Source organism: Protomyctophum bolini, assembly GCF_963924005.1.
Source record: "Protomyctophum bolini genome assembly, chromosome: 1".
Taxonomy (NCBI): domain Eukaryota; kingdom Metazoa; phylum Chordata; class Actinopteri; order Myctophiformes; family Myctophidae; genus Protomyctophum; species Protomyctophum bolini.
In genome coordinates this window covers 24,048,242-24,068,387 of record NC_137862.1, presented here as the reverse complement: position 1 = coordinate 24,068,387, position 20,146 = coordinate 24,048,242, and the positions used below count along the sequence as shown (strand labels likewise).

Genomic DNA, 20,146 nt, shown 5'->3' with positions numbered 1-20,146 from the left:
AGTCTGAGGGCGGAACTTACTTTTCAAAGTGACAGATGTGTTCCCCATGAGTCAAGAAACATGTGGAAACAAGTGCCATGAATTTTGGCCAAACAAAGCATGAGTTATGCCTGGCATTTGGCATGACCCTCTACTATTTTCTATGATGCAAGAAAGATGTATTTGGCACTGCACTGTGGCGACATGGACTAGGGCTACGCTTGCATGCGGGCCCTTTGTCTAAGACAAATTTCTTCCTCGGGAGACTAATAAAATATATCTCATCTCATCTATACTGTAAAGTGACATAAGCATATGACGCTGCATGTATTAGGGGAAGAAGAAGAATTTTTTTTTTTTCACTTAAAAATAATGTACTACGATTTGTTTTGTCCGTATAGGTCCAAAGTTCACGTGTAGACGTTTTTCTGCATTTTGATCAAAGATCCTGGGAGGAGATACATTTCAACTGTTTTTCATATAATTTAAAATGGCGGGTGATCTAAAGAGGTCAAAAGTCAGAACATGAAGAGGAGACACATTGACAAAGTGTCATTGATAATGGTCAAATGGTTCAAAGATTGCATTTTCAATTCAGTGCTATAGCGCCACCCTTTGGCCAATGGTCATGGGCCTCGCAATTTTGAAAAATTGCAGTGTGGTTGCCGCAGTCGCTTAGATAGGCCCCTCCCACTAATATTGTCAGCCAATTACAATGTCACGTTACCCCTGTGATCATCTATAGGAGGTGCTACATAATGACTATAAACTTTAATATCAGTTGCAGAAAATGTCATTCATCATGAACTAAATGTCTAATCAACCCCAATCTTCAATACATATAGTGAGTGCACCTCAAAAAGCGTGCACGTCTGATCATAGAGGGTGTCACAAATGTACGTCAGAAATGCCATTTCTTCCCTGTATATTACTTTCTTTGGGTCTCACCGGCTGTAACACGCTACTTGTGTCGGGGCACCACACTTTTTATTTTCTCGAAATTGTCTAGTTTGTATTACTTTCACAGACTGACTGATGAGCTGCTCGCAGCGGTTTAGCAGGTGTCTAGGCTGACTGTGGAATAGGACTCAAGTCCAGAGGGCAGGTCAGCTTACAAAGGGTTTTATTCAACAAAATAACAAACCCAAGACAGGGCAGGCAAAACCAGCCCAATAAGCAGACAGAATTCTCTACAGGGAGACAGGGGGGAATGAGTCGAGCTAGGGTCTGGAGAACATGGTCAGGGGAGCAGGCCATGACAATAGGGCAGTACATTGCCACGCTGGCATCGGTGTGAGAAAGTAATGCACAATCTCTGTAAAGTGCTTTGGATAAAGGATAAAGGCTACACACACACACACACACACACACACACACACACACGTGTGTACTACAATACACGTATTGTAGTGGAATGTGGGGTTTTGTACAGAAGCAGGGCAGCTGATTGTTGTTCAGACTTCTCTTTATACTACTAATATAATAGTCCTCCCAATTGGCATGCAGCTCAGTGACACAGAGGCGCGCACACATTTAAATACACATATGCACAAGCAGACACTCATTTATACACACATATAAATATATATATACAGTAGATAATGTATCCTCATGCACATGTAGAGAGACAGACAGACACATATCACCCCTGTTGCCAGACTCTTCTGTTGTTCAAATTAAATAAAAACTAGAGCGGTGCCCGTGGAGCCTCTACAGCGGTGCCTGTTGGGACACTGGCCTACTTGGAATGATGCAAGTTGGAAATGCATGCCTCACCCGGATATTGTGTCCCTTTATGGATAGACTCCAGCTCAATATATGGACACTGGGCAGGGGCCCTGTCCAGAGCCCAGGCCTTTTTGGGGCGGTTCTGTATAACCGTGGGTCTGACCGACTCGACACCGGGTACTGCACCCCCTGTGGTGGAGTGGAACACGTGTGTCGAATTTAAAGTTGGTGAGGCGAACGGTTCTCGAGTTACGTGGATTACACACGGAGAGATGTACAAACACTGACAGACAGAGACTTGGTAGATAGATAGAATAATTCGTGCTGTACTGGGACCAGATCACACTACTACTATTGAATGACAGTGCGCCAAAAGTCTGCAGCGAAGTAATTAAAAAAAGATTTTAATTAACTTTTGATATAAAAAAATCACACAGAAATGAGAATTTGCCCATTTTCTTGGCATACATTGTTAGGTATGCTCATATGATGACCACGGATATGGTCTAAAAGTGTGAAAAACGTATTTTTCATTTCACTACACCTTTAAAGCAAACCCCTGCCATGGCGAGGAGTCACATGAGTGTCTTCAGGTCCAGCAAGAAGGCTGTATACTGTAGGTCTCAAGCCCTCAAGGAGACTTCACAGAGCAGAATGTCTACACCAAAAAAGTGGAACCTAACTACCCTGCAATGCAGTCAAAAGTGGACAGCAGAGTCCAAAAGAAACTTTCAACAAGGACTTGTTCTGCTGAAGGACAATCAAGCTGTTCAGAAGAAATGGCTAATGGCAGTGCTCACCCTCACCTTCCCTGGGAAAAACGCAACGTGGACAAGAAGACTTTGGACCAAGGTTACGCAAAGACTTTTTGTAGACTAGCTAGGCTTAATTCTACTTCTATCTAGACATGCAGATCAGGACTCATATTCAGAACCCACATGGTATCATATACGTTTTTGGTGACCTCATAAAGGTCAGGCGGGGAGTGTATTGTCTTTTATGTTGTCTACAATGGCTTTATTTTGAAAGACAGAAGTACTTATATTGAGAGGCTCTCTTAATGAGAACAGGTCACTGTTAAGGCAGAGTTTAGATGATTGCACTGGATAGTAATCACAATGAGCTGTGTGCGCTTGCAAACATCATCCACTCCTCTGTGCAACAATGTGATGCTTTTTCCTTCTCACCTTGTATGTACCTTCACCAGGAGGCAATGCTGTAAGTTAGGAGTCGGACTCATCATCATCATACTATAATTCTAACAATGTCTGTCTGTGTGTCACTGTGACCGCCGTAGCTCCTTACTGCCTTCACCAATCACTCCCACTTTTCACACAGGCATTGACCATATGAATATGGAGGGCGTAACGAAGCCCTTTTTTTCGATTTGACAAATTAATGATTATTAATGAATGTATTAGTCAATTACAAACGCACCCGGGGGGCAAATATCTCACAACGGGTAAGGTAAGGGCTAGTGTTAGAAAACGAGGATTTCATGGTCATTTTGGATTAAAACAATTGTATTTACAAGCTGAAGAGAGAACATGACAATATCTCATGTTGTTTACTCCATGATTTGTAAAGATGAAGAATCTACAGTAAAGAACAATCTTAGGTCATAATTATGTCGTTCTTTTTATGGGAAGTGGAGTTTAGCTCGCTGTTGAGCTGAAGTTCAGCATACACTTGATCAGTATGCTGTAGTCAACTCAACAGCATGACCATTCAAAATGTTATGGGACAGGGTACACTTGAGGAAAACAGGGGAGGGCCATACTGAAAAATAATAATTAAAAGTCTCTCTCTCTTTCTCTCTCTCTCCCCCTCCAACAAAATATTTTGGCAAATGTTTGTCAAATGGGGATTATGCATGGGGCCAACCTGCAAAATGTGGAAGTGGAAGTCAATCATGTATAGTTAGTAGGCATTCCGAATGAAAAGCCTAAATTATTTTCTTCATATGAGAAATGACTCCAGAGATAATGTACATCTCTAGTAGTAGCCTATCAAAAAGTATGTTTTGCAGAACATGTTGCAAATGGGTGTGACCTACAGTATATGGGGGAGTTGAGTCAGGATCCAAGGAATCAAAGGGATGGGATTTATTTGATTTGATGGCATACAATCATGACATAAGAGTTATGACGGACACATGGACAGGGGTGAAAACATAACATCCGCCTGATGGAGATAACTGGAGAGATATGTCTGCATATCCACTACATAGACCTGCTAGGTACATTGGACTATGAAAGGCAAAAAATGCAGACAGACCGTCCACTGAGCTCTCTTACAGTGTCTGCAGCAAATACCTAGATTCTACCCAAAATTGCAATGATGGTTCAATGATGGCCGGTGATGAGCCTAGTCGAACCTGGCAGCACGTGTAATCATCTATGTAATTGTCGTCCAATCAGTAAGCCTTTTATGAAGGAGAAACAAATGTATGTCATGCATACGATATTCTCTGCGCAAGTCATGGCACACAACAGTCTTGTCGTATACAAATTCAGGAGTTAAGGTTTAGAAGTAAATTCAGCGCAAAGACACAATACCTCTCAACTTCCCCAAATGTAACAAAGTTTGACTTGACTAACAACCATTGTCACACATGCCTGCCTATTTTTGAGGGGCGCTAGCCCCTCCTATATTCAGCTATTAGTGTAGATTTTAGTCTTACACAAACATTAAATTCCTGTTGACAATGAATGGAGAATTTACGTCATATGTGTCTGAGCAAATTCATGTTACGTCATGATGATGTACGATGATAAGCGCCCCTCATTTAACAAAGATGTGATTTTCTTATTTTTTTAAGATATTTTTTAGCGGCTTATGCCTTTTTATTGGTTTTTTGGGACAGACAGTAGGCTGACGGGAAACGGGAGAGAGATAGGGGAAGACATGCAGTAAATGCCGTGGCACACTGCGACTGGATTACCAGTCGGGTGCCCAGACGGTTAAGTTTTTACAGGCTGAAAGTCAGGCATTAACTATTCCATAATGAATCCTTAATTAGCTCCCTTTCTGAGACAAGGGGGTTCATTACAACAACACGCATGCCCAGTTGCTCACGCATCGAAAAGGCCCCAAAACAAAGTCAGTGGCTTTATGGAACAGTATATTGTGCTCCAATTGTTTCGGCAACATTAGTAGCCCAATTGACTAACCATCAAAATACTCATACCACCTCATTGACCCTCCGTTGCTAGATTCTAGGGAATTACATGAACCTAGATGTAGCGAACCCAAGCTAGAGAATGGTGAAGCGTACTGATGTTTCCAGAAGGTTTTATTTATGCTCAGCCTTAGACCTTGTTTTGAACATAAAGTCCTTTCCTTTGTGTGAAACACCTTTTTTCTGGACAGTGGACACCATAAGAACTATAGGACAGATAAACAAGATAAAATGAGCTCTTACAACATACAAACCAGGTCATATAAACAATAACATACAGAATGGGCCTTTAAAACACACACACAAAACATAATTATGAACAATCACACTGTACACATTACCTTGTTCCCGTTCTAGCTGGGTGCTAAGATAAAACTGTTGCTGCTGCTTGCCTCAAACATTTCCTTCTGATTCTGAGCAGCCAGGTGAGTGCAATAACCAATCAAGGAAACCCCCAGTTGAAAGTTACCAGGCTCTCAGCCACACACTGAACTCAAAACCAAAAAACCCCTTCAAAATAAAAGTATGACACAGTGCCTTGGGTCATTTAAAGTAGGGGCACAGGATATAAGGTCCACCATACAGATTTATTTCAGATTGGATGATCCTATTTTGTAGAAAAGGTTGTGTGTGTGTGTGTGTGTGTGTGTGTGTGTGTGTGTGTGTGTGTGTGTGTGCGCGCGCGTGCACGTGTGCACACGTGTGTGTCGCACTCTCTCCTTGCGGAATACTGACCTTCCAAGTTGTTTATGTCGGCTGTTGGACACACCTGTACCACCACACTCACACACATGCCCTATCTCCTTCTTGTCCCTGGGGTCCTCTATCGTTGTCTAATGGGGGGACAACGATAGAGGACAACGATAGAGGACCGGTGTGTGTGTGTGTGTGTGTGTGTGTGTGTGTGTGTGTGTGCGTGCGTGCGTACATACGTATGTGTACGTGCTTGCAAGCATGTGTGACTGTGTGTGTGTGTGTGTGTGCCAGAGGCGAGCCATTCGGCATCCCCACTGGGAACATTGATTGTCCTCACACATGCAGGAAGGAAGGTCTTTGGAAGGAGATCTTCACTAGAGAATAGAATAGAATAGACTTGGGAGGTTATGATAATATGTGTGTGTGTGTGTGTGTGTGTGTGTGTGTGTGTGTGTGTGTGTGTGTGGGGGTGCATACTGTACATGTTGGAGGAGATGGTAAGAGAGAAGCATAGACACAAGGATAAACAGAATAGTGATTAATTGATTGATTGATTGATTGATTGAGTGATTGAATACATTAACAGTTTGCATTGACAAGCACAAGGAAGTACAGTACAGTGCAATACAAGGTCTGCTAAAAGGATGAATCCAAGATAGCCTATTGGCTTGTTTCCATTTGGGTCCTTTGCTTTTACTTTTTTACTGGGGCCAGTTCCAGTAAGCAGTAAGTGCTCTTTTAGAGTGGTTTTGAGGGAGAGTAGTGATTCACACTTCTTTATGGCTGTTGGTAGGGTATTCCACATTGTGGTGGCATAGCATGGACAACAATTTAAATCCTTTTTCGTGCCAAATCTGGTTCCTCCTACAAGAGTCCTCAATGTATTCTTAGTATACTGTATTTCTGGGTCTGTGTGAACACAAGCATTGGCTGATGATTGGCTGATGATGATTTGATTGGCAGGTCAGATCAACATATGGATCAACATATGGAATATCAGAACAGGAAGGACTGGTGGGGAAAAATCAACATGAACAGGTAAGGGTTTGAGGTCAGATGTGATCATATATGGAGATGTGATGTCACGAGGCGTGAACAGAGCTCCAGACGTCCTTTTCCCGGGCAACATATACAACTTCATCCTGGGGGGGATCCCATCCAAGGCATTCCAAGGCCAGTGCATGGAGATGTTATCCCTCCAATCTGGTTCTTGGTAAGCCCCTGGGCCTCCTGCATTACTTATTTTCAAATATAGACAAACCAGGATATTTCAGCTCAGTCTGTATACTGTGTAGGTAGTATACAGATAAGATCAGTACCACATGGCGAAGTTATAAATTACCTGCATGAATCCTAGTACAAAAACTAGTCTCTAGTCGATGGCTTTAAGCAACACCTGAAAATGGACATACAGAATAAACCAGTAAGACGCCTGAGGGCGAGAAGCGAGTTAACAAAAACAGTTATGGACGGAAATATATTTAAGATTTATGAAGATGGCTTGTCCTCCACATACAGCAGAATACACAGAGAGAGAGAGAGAGAGCTAGAGCACAAGCAGAATGCATATGGCACAGAAATGCGTATGTTTTTACCTGATCTGGATTCAGCATTTATTTATGTATTTGGAGGGAGGGGTGTTCTCTCTTTTTTGTTTTGTTTCCAACCACTCTGCAATATGTTCCCATGCATCTCTCATCCACTCAATGTCCCACTCACTATTCTTCACCCCGCCTCCGCCTTTCTGAAATACTAGATCTGTCTCCCTCTTTATTTCTCTCTCACTCTATCTCTCATATTCACTGTCTTCTGCTACCTCTCTACAGTTGTGTTTTCACTCACTCACTCACACTCTCTCTCACACAGTCAGTCAGTCAGTCAGTCAGAGACACACACACACACACACACACACACACACACACACACACACAATCTGTATCTCTTCCTTACCGTTTCCTTTTCTTATTCTGGTTACATCTATCCCTCCCCGCCTGTTTGCAGTCCCTCTGTCAGTTTTCATCAGAATCTCTTCCTGTCTCTCCTCCTCCATAACTTGTCTCCCATCTCCTTTTCTTCCCATCTACTTTTGCGTTTCCGTCTCACTTCTTCTGTCTGTATGCTTGCAGTCTGTCTGTCTGTATGCAGTATGCTTATTGTCTGTATGCTTGCAGTCTGTCTGTCTGTCTCTCTGTATGCTTCTTCTGTCTGTATGCTTCCGTCATCAAACTCTTTCTCCCTTGTCCCTTTCAGTCTCTCTCTCTACGTCTGTCTCCTGCTCTGCAGTCTTTTCTCTGAGGTCACCACAGGCGTTCATGGTTTACTTACATCACCTCTTTGGAAGTGGTGGATACATTCTGCCATCTACTGGTAAGAATGAACAGCAACCTGCTGATGTTCAATCAGTCTTCATCTCTGGAGACCACTGGTGGTATCCAATCAAATGTGATAGATATGGGAACTCACACGCTGAAATTTAAATCAGCAGGGAATATTTAAAATGTGTATTAAAATGACTGTAGCTGTGGCACTGAGCACAATGATGTATTGTAAATGGTATCTTTCTTTCTAAAGTTAATTATGAGGAAGTGATGAGTGCAGTAATCTGCATTTTGTGCACAGGTTAATGCCAGGGTTTAAATGCAATCACTCGGGCTACTGTAATGTTTGGAAACAATGAGCATATGTGATGCATGTTAATGCCAGGTGTGAAGGGGGGCCTGATCGGTTTTCATCCTAATCACGTACTAGACTATTAGTTTCATATCTTTTCTGGTGGAAGGCGTGTTAATTAGCTAAATTGGCTAGGCTTGTGTAATGCCGTTTGGTTGGAATCAAAGGAGGATATGAATAATCATGTTCCTGCTCAGTCAATTCAGCTTTAAATAATTCCTCCATGTACCCTGTGTACTTTATTGTAAAAATGTGACTGCCCACTTCTGTGCAGCCTTACACAATACTGTATCACATTACACAAACTGGATGACCTCCCCATGCAATTATATTTTTGTCCATACAAACAAAAGCCAACAGAGACCTCGCATTACTGAACTATACAGCCCTAGCTAGGGTGATCAGTAGCCTCTCAAATCATTACCAAATGTCCCACCCCGTCCTACACCATGGGCAAAATCTCCACTCCCATTTCTATCTCCCTATCACAAAGAGAAAAATCTCACATAAGACCTAAAATAATCCCAAAATAAAATTTGGGGGGGTCCTCAGATGAATAAGAAAAAGAAATGCAACTGAATGGCTGGAATATGGAAATTGAGAGTTAACATATTTTCTCTATTAAGATTATACAAAATTGGCCAACCAGGACTTGAAAATATATTTGTAACCCAATGTCATTAGAAAGACAATGTGACACCCCAAATAAAGAAATAGCGAAAAACTCTCAAGATGGCACCACCTACCTTGAACAGTTCCTCAAGCTACCGGTATATATATTTTCACAATACAGTTTGGACACAGTATATTTCACAACAATAACAATATAGTTCAGGGCAGCAGCTTGTTCCCTTCAGTCATTTATTATTGTCAATGCATTCAAAGGTATACCTTTTTTCTCAAGTTACAGGATACATCACATATTCAGCACAGTCTTACGTCCTCAGGGTACATACACACAACACAACAACTATTATAGGAGGTGGTAAACCTCCAAAAAGCATATCAATACGCTATAGTTGATTGTGATTCCAAGGACTGAGCACTCCTTCAGTGGTCTTATGATTTACTCAACACCTTTTTTGTTGTTGTATAGTTCACTGGTGGTCTTTTAGTTGTGGGACACGGGTCACTCCCCAGTGTAAATTTAACCAAGTAAACCTTACCGGACTCCCCCAAGGCTGCCTGCAATTTTTGATGCCTCAGTTCTCTCTGCTTCTCTGTCATAGGTCGAGGACAAAGCGGTTGACTTTCTCCAGGTACGCTGGTTTGAGGTAGTCTTGCAACTCACTCTTTTTCACCCACATGAAAGGAGGCATTTCTGAAGACTGGGAGAGACGGGCACTGTCGGACAGGACGGCTTTGAAAAAGAAGACCTTGGCTCCCACAAAGGTCTCTGTACGCATGGCTCTGGGTACTTTGTATTTATAGACGCCACAGGGGGTATTACCCAGAAATGTGGCCTGCGAGGCAGCCTCTGAAGCAAAGAGAAAGAAGAGAAGAGCTGGTTTAGTTTTAAAAGCTTCCCCAAAAAACACTGATTTAATCAGCAGTTTCGGCTAAAACCAATACAGTATTTTGATTTGAGTTCAACACCAAAATTGCATTTTTGAGGCCGATAGTGATATGTGAACAGATTTGACTGAGGGACTGCCATTGGATTTTTTTAAATATTGTTTTTTTTTCATGTCATATGAAAGCATGGAATCATAGCTTCAATTGGTTGTTCAGTTTGACCCACCAGTTTTGGAGATATGGCTTATAGAGTGATGTCTGACCGAAAACAGTGACTTGAGAAAAGAGACTTGAAAGGTTCACTTTTGTGATCTATAACATTACACCTAGCTACATGTTTAAGCATTTATTTCATATTTACATTTATTTGAGACATGCTCTAGTACGTGAAGAGTCTGATGTGTATGTGAAAAGCTGGAGGTTGCACGATGGCAGCCCCTCAGTCAAATCTGTGATGATCTGATGACAGATTAATTGTGCATCGCTATTCCCTAGTATTAACCGGTTACCTGGTAGACAAGAAGCAAGAGCTCTCTCAGCTGTCTGTCTCAGGGTCTCTCCCGTCTCCCAGTTGATCTGAGGAAGCAGCCAATGTTTCTGCTCTCCAACTTTCTGCTCCACTAACAGAACTAGGGAGTCCGCTAAGCAGCGTTCCAATGAAGACATCTTCTCTTCTAAATCAGCTTCTGTTAAACAACAGATAGACAGACATGAAGACAAGAAACTGGCACATAAAGTTACTTAAAAGGACATTTCACCGCTGGAAGAAACGGCAGTCACTCAATGTTAATAGCATTTGTAGTAGATAACAGTAACACAATTTGAAATTGGCACCCTATTGCCAGAAAAATAATGAAGTCGATGTGTTTGACTAAGGTTTGACTGAATTGCTGAATTCCTACAATGCCCATAATGCTTTAGTGCACTTCCCCTCCTTGTGGAGAGGGGGGAGGTTGCATGGAGGTGTGACTTGTAGTCCAGGAAGAAGTGAGACCACATTTTCATGACAGGTTTTTGGTCATGAACATGGCGTCATGACTAAAATATTAAAGAAAAACATATTACACACATAAAAACCCCAGGAAAGTGTTTCTTGGGTCCTAAACACCATTAATGTAAAAAGAACCACGCTCATCTGCTGAAAAAACTAATTATTTTGCAGACTTTTGGTCTACTGACGACCTTCAGGCATCAAACATCACGTTCTAAACATCATTAAAATACGCTCTGGTTGCAAAAAACACATAGAATGTGATATGACTGGACCTTATACTATACTAGGTGACCCTGTGATTGATACTTTTACTTGACTGGATCATGCACTTGTTGGCCTTGCGTCTTGCTGAGGTGAGGTTTATAGTGAATTTATTATATTTTGTCTGGTTTTAATTCTGACACATTGAAGCCAAACATTTGTTTCTTGTCTCGATTTTCCAACATTTAAAATATGAAGCGGAAACATGGCATCCATTATCCAGTATACGTACATTATCCAGTTGATATGTTTATAGTGACTCATAGGAATAGACTATGTGACAACCAGGTATAGTCTGGTGACCACTGGAGAGACGGTTGACAGCCGGAATGTAGACGGCACCCCGGGAGCAGTATGGGTTAGCGCCCACAGCCTGCATCCTCGGTGAGGAGGAAGCTTTCCAAAAACCTTTGGTGAGGCCTTTAGGAGGGCCATTCGAGCCGCAAGTGGAGCCTGCGGTACTACCGTTTCCCAGCGGTGGAGCCTGCAGAACCATTGCGGCTCAAGAATCCACCACTCCTACTCTGGTGCTGGGAGTCTGGTGCAACGCACAGGAGCTGTACTCCTGGTGAGAGCAGGAGTGGACCTGGTGAGATGTAGGAGGGGCCCGGACAGGGGTCAACCCACAGAGACTAGTCCACATGCCAGAATAGTACCGGAGTGGTTCCATCGGATTGTGTGGCCCTGGTCTTTCCCTAGTGGGTCTGATCGAGGGTAGCTACTGGGACATAACTAGGGACTTCATCACCCCGTTTGGGTCACACGAGTGAGGGGTATGATGTTCGCGAGACCCAAAACCCCTGATGACCTTGGGATACATCACTGAAGATACGTCCCAGTTGCATCCATGCAATGTATTCTCTATATTATCCATTCTCTTCCACTTTCTTCTTCCGCCATCCCTAATTCAGAACTCTCTCACCACAGGTTGACACTATCAATCAATCATGCTCGAGTGATCCCAACTAATGAACAATCGATTTCAACAAGTCTATCCATCCGCCCCCGTGCAGAGCACATGGCCCGTCTCTCGATGCTCACACATACCTGTGGTCCTGGGTTCAGGCACAAACTGCTCACATACCTGTGGTCCTGGGTTCAGGCACAAACTGCTCACACATGTGGTCCTGGGTTCAGGCACAAACTGCTCACACATACCTGTGGTCCTGGGTTCAGGCACAAACTGCTCACATACCTGTGGTCCTGGGTTCAGGCACAAACTGCTCACAGACCTGTGGTCCTGGGTTCAGGCACAAACTGCTCACACATGTGGTCCTGGGTTCAGGCACAAACTGCTCACACATACCTGTGGTCCTGGGTTCAGGCACAAACTGCTCACACATAACTGTGGTCCTGGGTTCAGGCACAAACTGCTCACACATACCTGTGGTCCTGGGTTCAGGCACAAACTGCTCACAGACCTGTGGTCCTGGGTTCAGGCACAAACTGCTCACACATACCTGTGGTCCTGGGTTCAGGCACAAACTGTTGGAGTTTCTGCTCCCATGTGTCCTCCAGGTCCTGAGCCAACACGATCTCTTCGTCGCCACGGCGACCCTCCTCCTCGTCATCCGAGTCATAATCATCCGATTGTTTACGCCTCAGCCTCTCGGCATCCTCCAGGAGACGCAGCTCGTGGTCAGCCAGCAGGCTTTTCTCCAGCTCCATCTGAGACAAGACGGGGATTCAATGTATTTAATCATGGGAGTATCGACCATCTCTCTCTCTCACTTACACACACACACACACACACACACACACACACACACACACACACACACACACACACACACACAGAGGCATGTTCAGCTTCCATCTCTATTTAGTCCAGCACAACACCACCCACTCTCACCTTCCAGATGAAAGCATTGTGTATTGATAAGAGCATCACCACCAAAATAATATTAACTATTTAGGCAAATCAGTACCTTTTTTTTTTCATCTATAAATATGATGGTTGTCAATTACATAGATATAAACATATGAATCCGACGAAGGAAAATAACTTAAGTTAAAAAAGAAAGCCAGCAGAGCCATGGTAGATTATTTCAAATTTGTATTGTGTATCTTTCTAACAAAAGAAAAAAGATAAATATTTTTGACACAAAGAGATTCACCCTAAAATAATTGGTTACTCACCCCATGAAGACTTGAATTAATGGATATCGTTTACTTTTTTTTGTCGCATTCTTAAGTCAATAATTTGATGACCAGCAGTGGTTCCCTATGGGGACACAAAGAAGACTCTTTGTGTATCTATAGGGATCCACTGCTAGTCATCAACAAACACATCCATGAATTTAAGTTATTTTGGGAGTGAACCATCCCTTTAAACATGAACCACAAGGTACAACATAACAGCCGTAGAAATGCTATGTAGCTGTGTGCATATTACAGTGCATCCAGGGCTAACTAAATAGTTTATAGTGCAAAATAAAATACAGACCAAAAATAGATCTATTTCTGACCCTATGAGGTAAAAACATAGAACAACCACTGCAGTCACTGAGACAAGGGACAAATCCCTCCACACTGTTCAAAAGCATTCATCTGAGCCTCCAGGAATGTAGTTCATCTGTTAAAAAAGAAAAAAGATACAAGAGAAGATAATGTCATTAATAGCAACACTCATGAGTGATTTCAAATGACAAGATAATCAAAACATACATATGCAGTATTATTGAGGACTTAAAAATAGTTAAAAGAAGATTTTTCCTGGAAATAATTAAATAAATAGTAATAATTTGAATAATTGATTAATCAAAAGGATGATAAATATATAGAGATTATAATTAATGGCAAGACTTAAGAAAGATTGAATCTGATGTTAGGCCAGGTCAATGCAAATGGAATGGCACTGTGAAGACCTGTCATACCAAATGTACTAATTAGTACCATTACATATTTTATACTATATCGTAATGTATTTCAAAAATATATATCTTAACGTTTGCTTAAGGGACAACAATGAAGGAAATCCATGTGGGACCATGCTGCTCTTTTTAACACTCAACAATAGTAGGCTAGGGTTCCTGTAGTTACTCACTTATAGCTCTCTGCTGCCCCCTAGTGTCTTTGTAGTAAACTAGGGACCTTCAAGACAAGCTGCTGCTACCAAAAGGGGGCAGCCACAGTCAAGTGGAGACAAATGTAGTTGAAGATTCACGTGGACTAAAGTTTTACCAGGAAACCATATATTCTCTTTACAGGCTCGATTCCAAGGTCATTATTCCTTTGTTAAATACGTTTTGTAGTAAACAAACTGAGTTCATATTGTTTTTTACCAATTGTTTTTGAACCACATGCTGAGAATGTGAACTGAGGGAGCTGAGCTTTGCTGCATCAACTGCCATTCTGATATATCATTATTATATGTATTTGCATACCATATATGATAGGACACATTCTAGTATTATTTAAGTCCATGTTTTGTAAAATAAAATGAGTTTGATTATGAAGGATAATAATGGTAGGTATAGGATCAACTATTCGACTTTTTTTTTTTCTTTTTTCACAATTTTGATGACTGGCTTCCGTAATACAGAAACAGCTGCTAAGTACATAATTTGTGGGAGTGAGTGATTTTGAGGGGCTTGACCAAAATGCAGAGGTAAAATTCTAGGCTGTCCATTCCTAGAACCTTTTTTTGCCCCATTTAGGACTGAGGCTGATATATACTGTAGATACCAACAAGCTCCCCAAAAGGGGTTAAGGAAATGCATTAATAGCTAATTCTGCACACGGTGATGTTGCATAAATATCATCCGACAATGACTGAGTTGAATTTTAAATATTATGTTTACATATTAAAACATTAATTATATACACTGCAGCTCTTTTGGTATGTGAGAAGTGTACAGTATGACTTCAACATAGCTTTTCAAGTACTGGTAACTTCATGGGGTATAAAGTTTACTAGGAAATCATATCTTCAGGGAAGGGAAGGAGTGAGAGCTCCTAGTTCAGGTTAGATTAGTGGACATTAATCTAATCCTGAAATTACCTTCTTTTTGTATACCAGGGTTATTGTAAATTAGTTATCTGGAAATGAAGTTAAAAAAATAAAATAAAAAATAAATATGAATAAAAACTAAAACTAAGGCAAAAACAAACTAAAACTAAAGCAACATAGAATTGCATTGTAAAATGGGTTCTGGTTAGTTTTTCCACCATCATATCATGTATTATTTCATTGTAACCTTTTCAGCTTATATAAAGCTTTCCTCATAACACCGATATTATAACCTTATTTAATTGGATGTGTCAATAGTGCTGCTAAAGATATACGTAAAATACAGTATACTGTCTGTAATCAATGGCTCTGCTCTTGCACATTTATGACACACTGCTGCAAAAATATATATCACCCATCAAGAGGTTTATCATACTGCTGTTCTACCTGTACCTTTATTTATATCTCAACCAGTATTATTACATTTATTGTAATTATCTTGTAGTATTGTTGTGTTCGTTCAGACTCTGAACATTCTGCTGTGTGTACCTGTATGACTAAACTGTTCTAGATTATTGATTCCGAGCATGACTTTGCATACTTTTCTATCCCAAAAATGATTGAGTGCACTTTTCTTTTTTTTTTGCACTTATTATTATAAACTCCAGTAACCTACCTTGGCAATAGGTGGTGATTTGTGATTTTTGGATGACGTCCTCAGCAAAAGGGGTGTCAGAGCCTTGTGCATCGGAGTCAGCATCACTGGCTGCAATACCAGGCATGTCTTCAAACGTCTGTAAAGATATATATTCTATTCATTTAACAGTAGAGTATAGAGCGTTGCAGTAAGGAGAACCAAGATAATATTTTGATATTCTCAGTAATTTAACTGCCTAATCATTGATGTGGAATCCAAGCTAATAGGCCTGCAGGCTTTCTATTCCTGGAAAGTTAGCATGCTATAATAGAAGCCATTGTTCTCACATCTGTCAGTCTGAAATGACTTAACATGCCTACGGATGATGTCACTGGTAGGTGGGTTTCTGAACTGTCTACAGCCATCCTCTGAGACAGTAATTAGACAGAAATTGTATGATTATTATAATGACCATTAATGAGGACCAATTCTACGAAGATAGGTTTTAACTATACTCTTACAATTTCCGTCTCAAATTGTATTTGAGTGTGCTGGGGATGAAAGATGGATTGTATACTTACTATAGCATGGGCAGTAAGTAGTCCCTTACTCAACTGATCCTGTCCAGCATAGTGAAAAGCACAATGAGTTTACTTTGCATGTTCTCCCCGTAGGTACCCTCACAAAAACATCCAGTAATCCTGGTCTCTAAAATGCCTCCCCCTGGCCAGCCGGGGCGCCTGATGGAGGGGAAAGGAACTGGTTGGAATAACGTGTTCCTTCCACATGCTACGTCCAACCAGGGAAACTCCCCCGTCAGGTGTAAAGGAGCAACTTGGACACTCATGCATGAAGGAAGCATGAGTTCAAGTCCGTTGCTCTCCCCAGGTTGGCGGAGGGTGTGTAGAGCCCAGGATCACATGATTAGATAATTGACACAGGGGTGAAAAATGGGTTACAAAATCGTGGGATAAAGATTATATAAAAAAAAGAAAAGCACAATGAGCTAAGCAAACAGACTTACTACTCACTCGATGAGGAATGTTTTGTTCTTGAAACAGCATCACAGACACGTCATGTCATGCAGCTGATTGACATCAGTTATTGTTTTTAAAAGAAAGAAAATAACTCCTAATAGGGACTTGCTCCATACGAGTATCTAGTTACCGTCACAGACATAATACATTCCTGCAAAATATAACTGCATAACTCTGTAAACAGAGGCATTATAAGACCAATTGATTGGTCTTATAATGCCTATATCGTTATATAGTCTGGGATTCTCAAACTTCCAAGCTAACTTATTTATATTTTGCTGCATTTATATACATAATATTAATAATAATAATAAGGGAAGGCATACCTTTGTCATTCCATGTACTGCCAGGTTTATGTTGATATCTTGTAAATGATGGCTGAATTATTGTGCATATCCGTGTTGAGTGTCAAAACTAATTTCACCTATTTCTTTACACCTGTAAACTTGCGATGTAACAAAGTTGATTAGAGACTGCAGTAACATTGAACAAACTCTTGGGGCACTGTGGAGCATTTTCTAACACACTTTTCACATTTTCATGAATAAGACACCTGCTACACCGCATTGATTAGCTACATCTGGCCTACAGGGCACTGCTCCATGGATGCAAAAACTGCAAATCTCTGCATGTGCAATGCATGTGCAGTGCATTCTTGCATCACAAGTGAAGCACACCCTAATGCCAACACTAAGCCACTGTCTGAAAGAACTACAGAAAGTTATTTCAAGAAAGTTGTGATAACAAAAAAAAAAGTTAATACATTATATATTATATTCTTTGCGATGTTTCAGTTAACCAACCAGGTTACTTGTTGCTAAGTTTTTTTTTTTTTTTAAACATATGTTTATTCATTTTCTTTATAGTACACATAAGTATTTTCAACAATTGACCCGCCCACATCCCCCTGGCAGCACAAATACAAACAAAATCTTATCACGAAATGATTTGACAATAAATACAAAACAAAAATAAATAAATGACAAAACGTGTTGCTAAGTTTTAATAGATGGTACAGTAGGTAGGTACTAGGTAGGGACTTTATTCATCTCCGAGGGGAAATTCAGGTGATTACTTTTCAACTTTTGCAATTGCAATTAATTTATCATCTAACTGTATGAAATCAATGACACATCAACAACTATACGACACTAAGACTATATGAAGTGAAATATTCCGACACGTTTTCAGATTGTAACGCTTTGCTCCCAGTCCTAATGTGTAAAACCTTAGACTGAATTCACACCAGAAGCAGCATTCACTTTGTTTTATCACTAAATTCAATAAAATGGGCGTGTCCTGTGACCTGTCCAAGGTATTAAGTGGCATTAAGCAAATTGTGGTCCAGCGAGTGCTCCAGTTCTTTGACTGGCTCAAAGCGAGCAGCTGCGCACTGCCACAAAGCTCACAAGCAGGGAGTAGAAGATGCTCGTCTGTGGCAGGCAGCATTGTTTGCAAATGCCATGCTCTTCTTCAAGCTTTATTAATTATCATCAATGGCCAGCTCAGTACTTCCATACAGAGAGTAGGGCAGGACTGACCGAAATATCTGAGCTACAAGCCCACAACACATTGTGGCATGACATGTTGAGAGCTTGTAGATCTGCTAACCTTCAAAGCCATGTGCTTGAGCATTATTTAATCACCCCCCTTCTTCCTAAAGGGGAGTTTTTCGTTACCACTGTCGCAATATTGCTTGCTCTGGGTGGATCTTTGAGACAACTTGTTGTGATTTGATTTGACACTTTAATAAAACTGAATTGAATTGAATTGAAGGTCAGCACTAACAGTCAGTCCATCACAAGTGGTATTAAGTGTGTATGTGTATGCCTAATCCAGGCCAGGCCCATTCCAGAGGACATACTTACAATATCTGCATAAATAAATACAGCCTGAGCAATAACACCAATATTCAATAATTGTATTCCCATTCTTTTTGGTTATTTAACATTAATAACCATGGAAAGTTTACATCTTGAATATCTCATGAATTTAGCTTTCATGAAGATAATGCGACATTTGCATCACTCATCACAAGCCTGAGAGAAAGTCATACACTATAAAAATGTCTATGTACACTGACTTTTTTGTTTGTGTTTCTAGCACCTTATAATGTCCTTAAGTATGGCATGCACAGTACACATCTGCTGCTATGCTCACACACCTTTATATCTTATCTCAGGTACAATGTGTAAATATTGTTTTGTTTCTTGTTTGATCTCCTTTCCCACCCACCCCCCTTCTTCTTTGCCCTTTTTATATGGAAATAACGACACGATGGGAACCATTAGTCCGGCAGATGGGGTGGACAGGTGGGAAATTTGTTAGTCTTTTTTATTGGCCTAAAATATTGTCTATATACATACATTCATGAATCCACTTGCTGACCGGCTGTCGGTATTGGGCATTTTTATAGGGTTTTTTTGTGACCCTACCATAACATCATATGGCAGTCAAACTTTACTTATGCTTTAAGTAGCATAACATGTTAGCCCTGAAACATGACTGCCATGATGATTATCTCGTATGAATACGAGAGTCATGAATCATGGCTAGTAACATGTCAAACTAGGGGGTGTAAACAAACTGTACGTAGGGTTCCGAGAGGGGCTAGGGGTTTGCATGATTCTGAATCCAATCCAAGCATTAGTTTTGCACAAACAACACTCATTGGGCTAAAAACGGCCATAGACGTCATGACAAATGTGATGAGATGTGGTCAGCCGATTTGGGCAAGTGACTATGGCTGTTTTTAGCCCAAGGAGTCATCTGAAAATACAGTGGGTGATTTGCATCTGAGCTTGAAGATCTGCCATTTTCGCATATGTTGTTGGCCAAATAGGCTCTGATCCAGAGAGTTAGCTAGCTCTGGACCACATTATAGCCCGATTTGGAACCTCTCGGTTACGATTGGAGCTATGGACTAGAGCTCTATATGACACCGTCGGCCCAGACATAGAATAGGGATGCTAGGGGCCTCAAACGTTTCATGATCCACTGAAACTCACCTGGTACATGAGCTCTGCAAGCTGCTCCTCTATGGGGTTTTTGTCTCGGGAGATGACAGGGAGTCTCTGCAGCCAAACTGAACCCATTAACGTCCATGGCGACGCGACGGTTTCAATTTGATCTTTAGCTTTCAATGAAACGCGACACGCAGAGCTTACTGAAAACTGGCGCAACGTTGATGCTGTATTACTGACCCTTGTTCTCTCAAAACACTTAACTAAATGCATAAAGCACCGACTCGCCATCCTGCCACAGGGCGCAGCCATATTGGTTCTCCTGCAGCATTACCCAGAACGCTTTGCGAAAGTCGATGCCATTACTTTGTGAAAGGGGGGATCTAGAAATGATCATAAAAACCAAGTATGACTCCGAATATTATATTGCATGATTTGCAACAACGGGTTCAGCAATTAGATATTGTATTGTATTTAGTCCAAAGATTTTATAAAATAAAATGTATCGTTCTAACAGACACAGTTTTATTATG

The 20,146-nt window shown here is 41.1% G+C and overlaps 1 protein-coding gene across 1 annotated transcript; it reads right to left on the bottom strand.

The window, feature by feature from the left end:
* Nucleotides 1-9,106: 9,106 nt before the first annotated feature.
* LOC308312948 (large ribosomal subunit protein mL46-like) lies at nt 9,107-19,923 on the bottom strand. The gene is made up of 4 exons (XM_080759754.1): nt 19,659-19,923; nt 12,485-12,692; nt 10,279-10,455; nt 9,107-9,731 (listed from the first exon to the last, which is right to left on the bottom strand). The coding sequence occupies exons 1-4, from the start codon at nt 19,902-19,904 to the stop codon at nt 9,478-9,480; spliced, it is 885 nt and encodes a 294-aa protein (XP_080615880.1). The 5' UTR covers nt 19,905-19,923; the 3' UTR covers nt 9,107-9,477.
* Nucleotides 19,924-20,146: the final 223 nt, after the last annotated feature.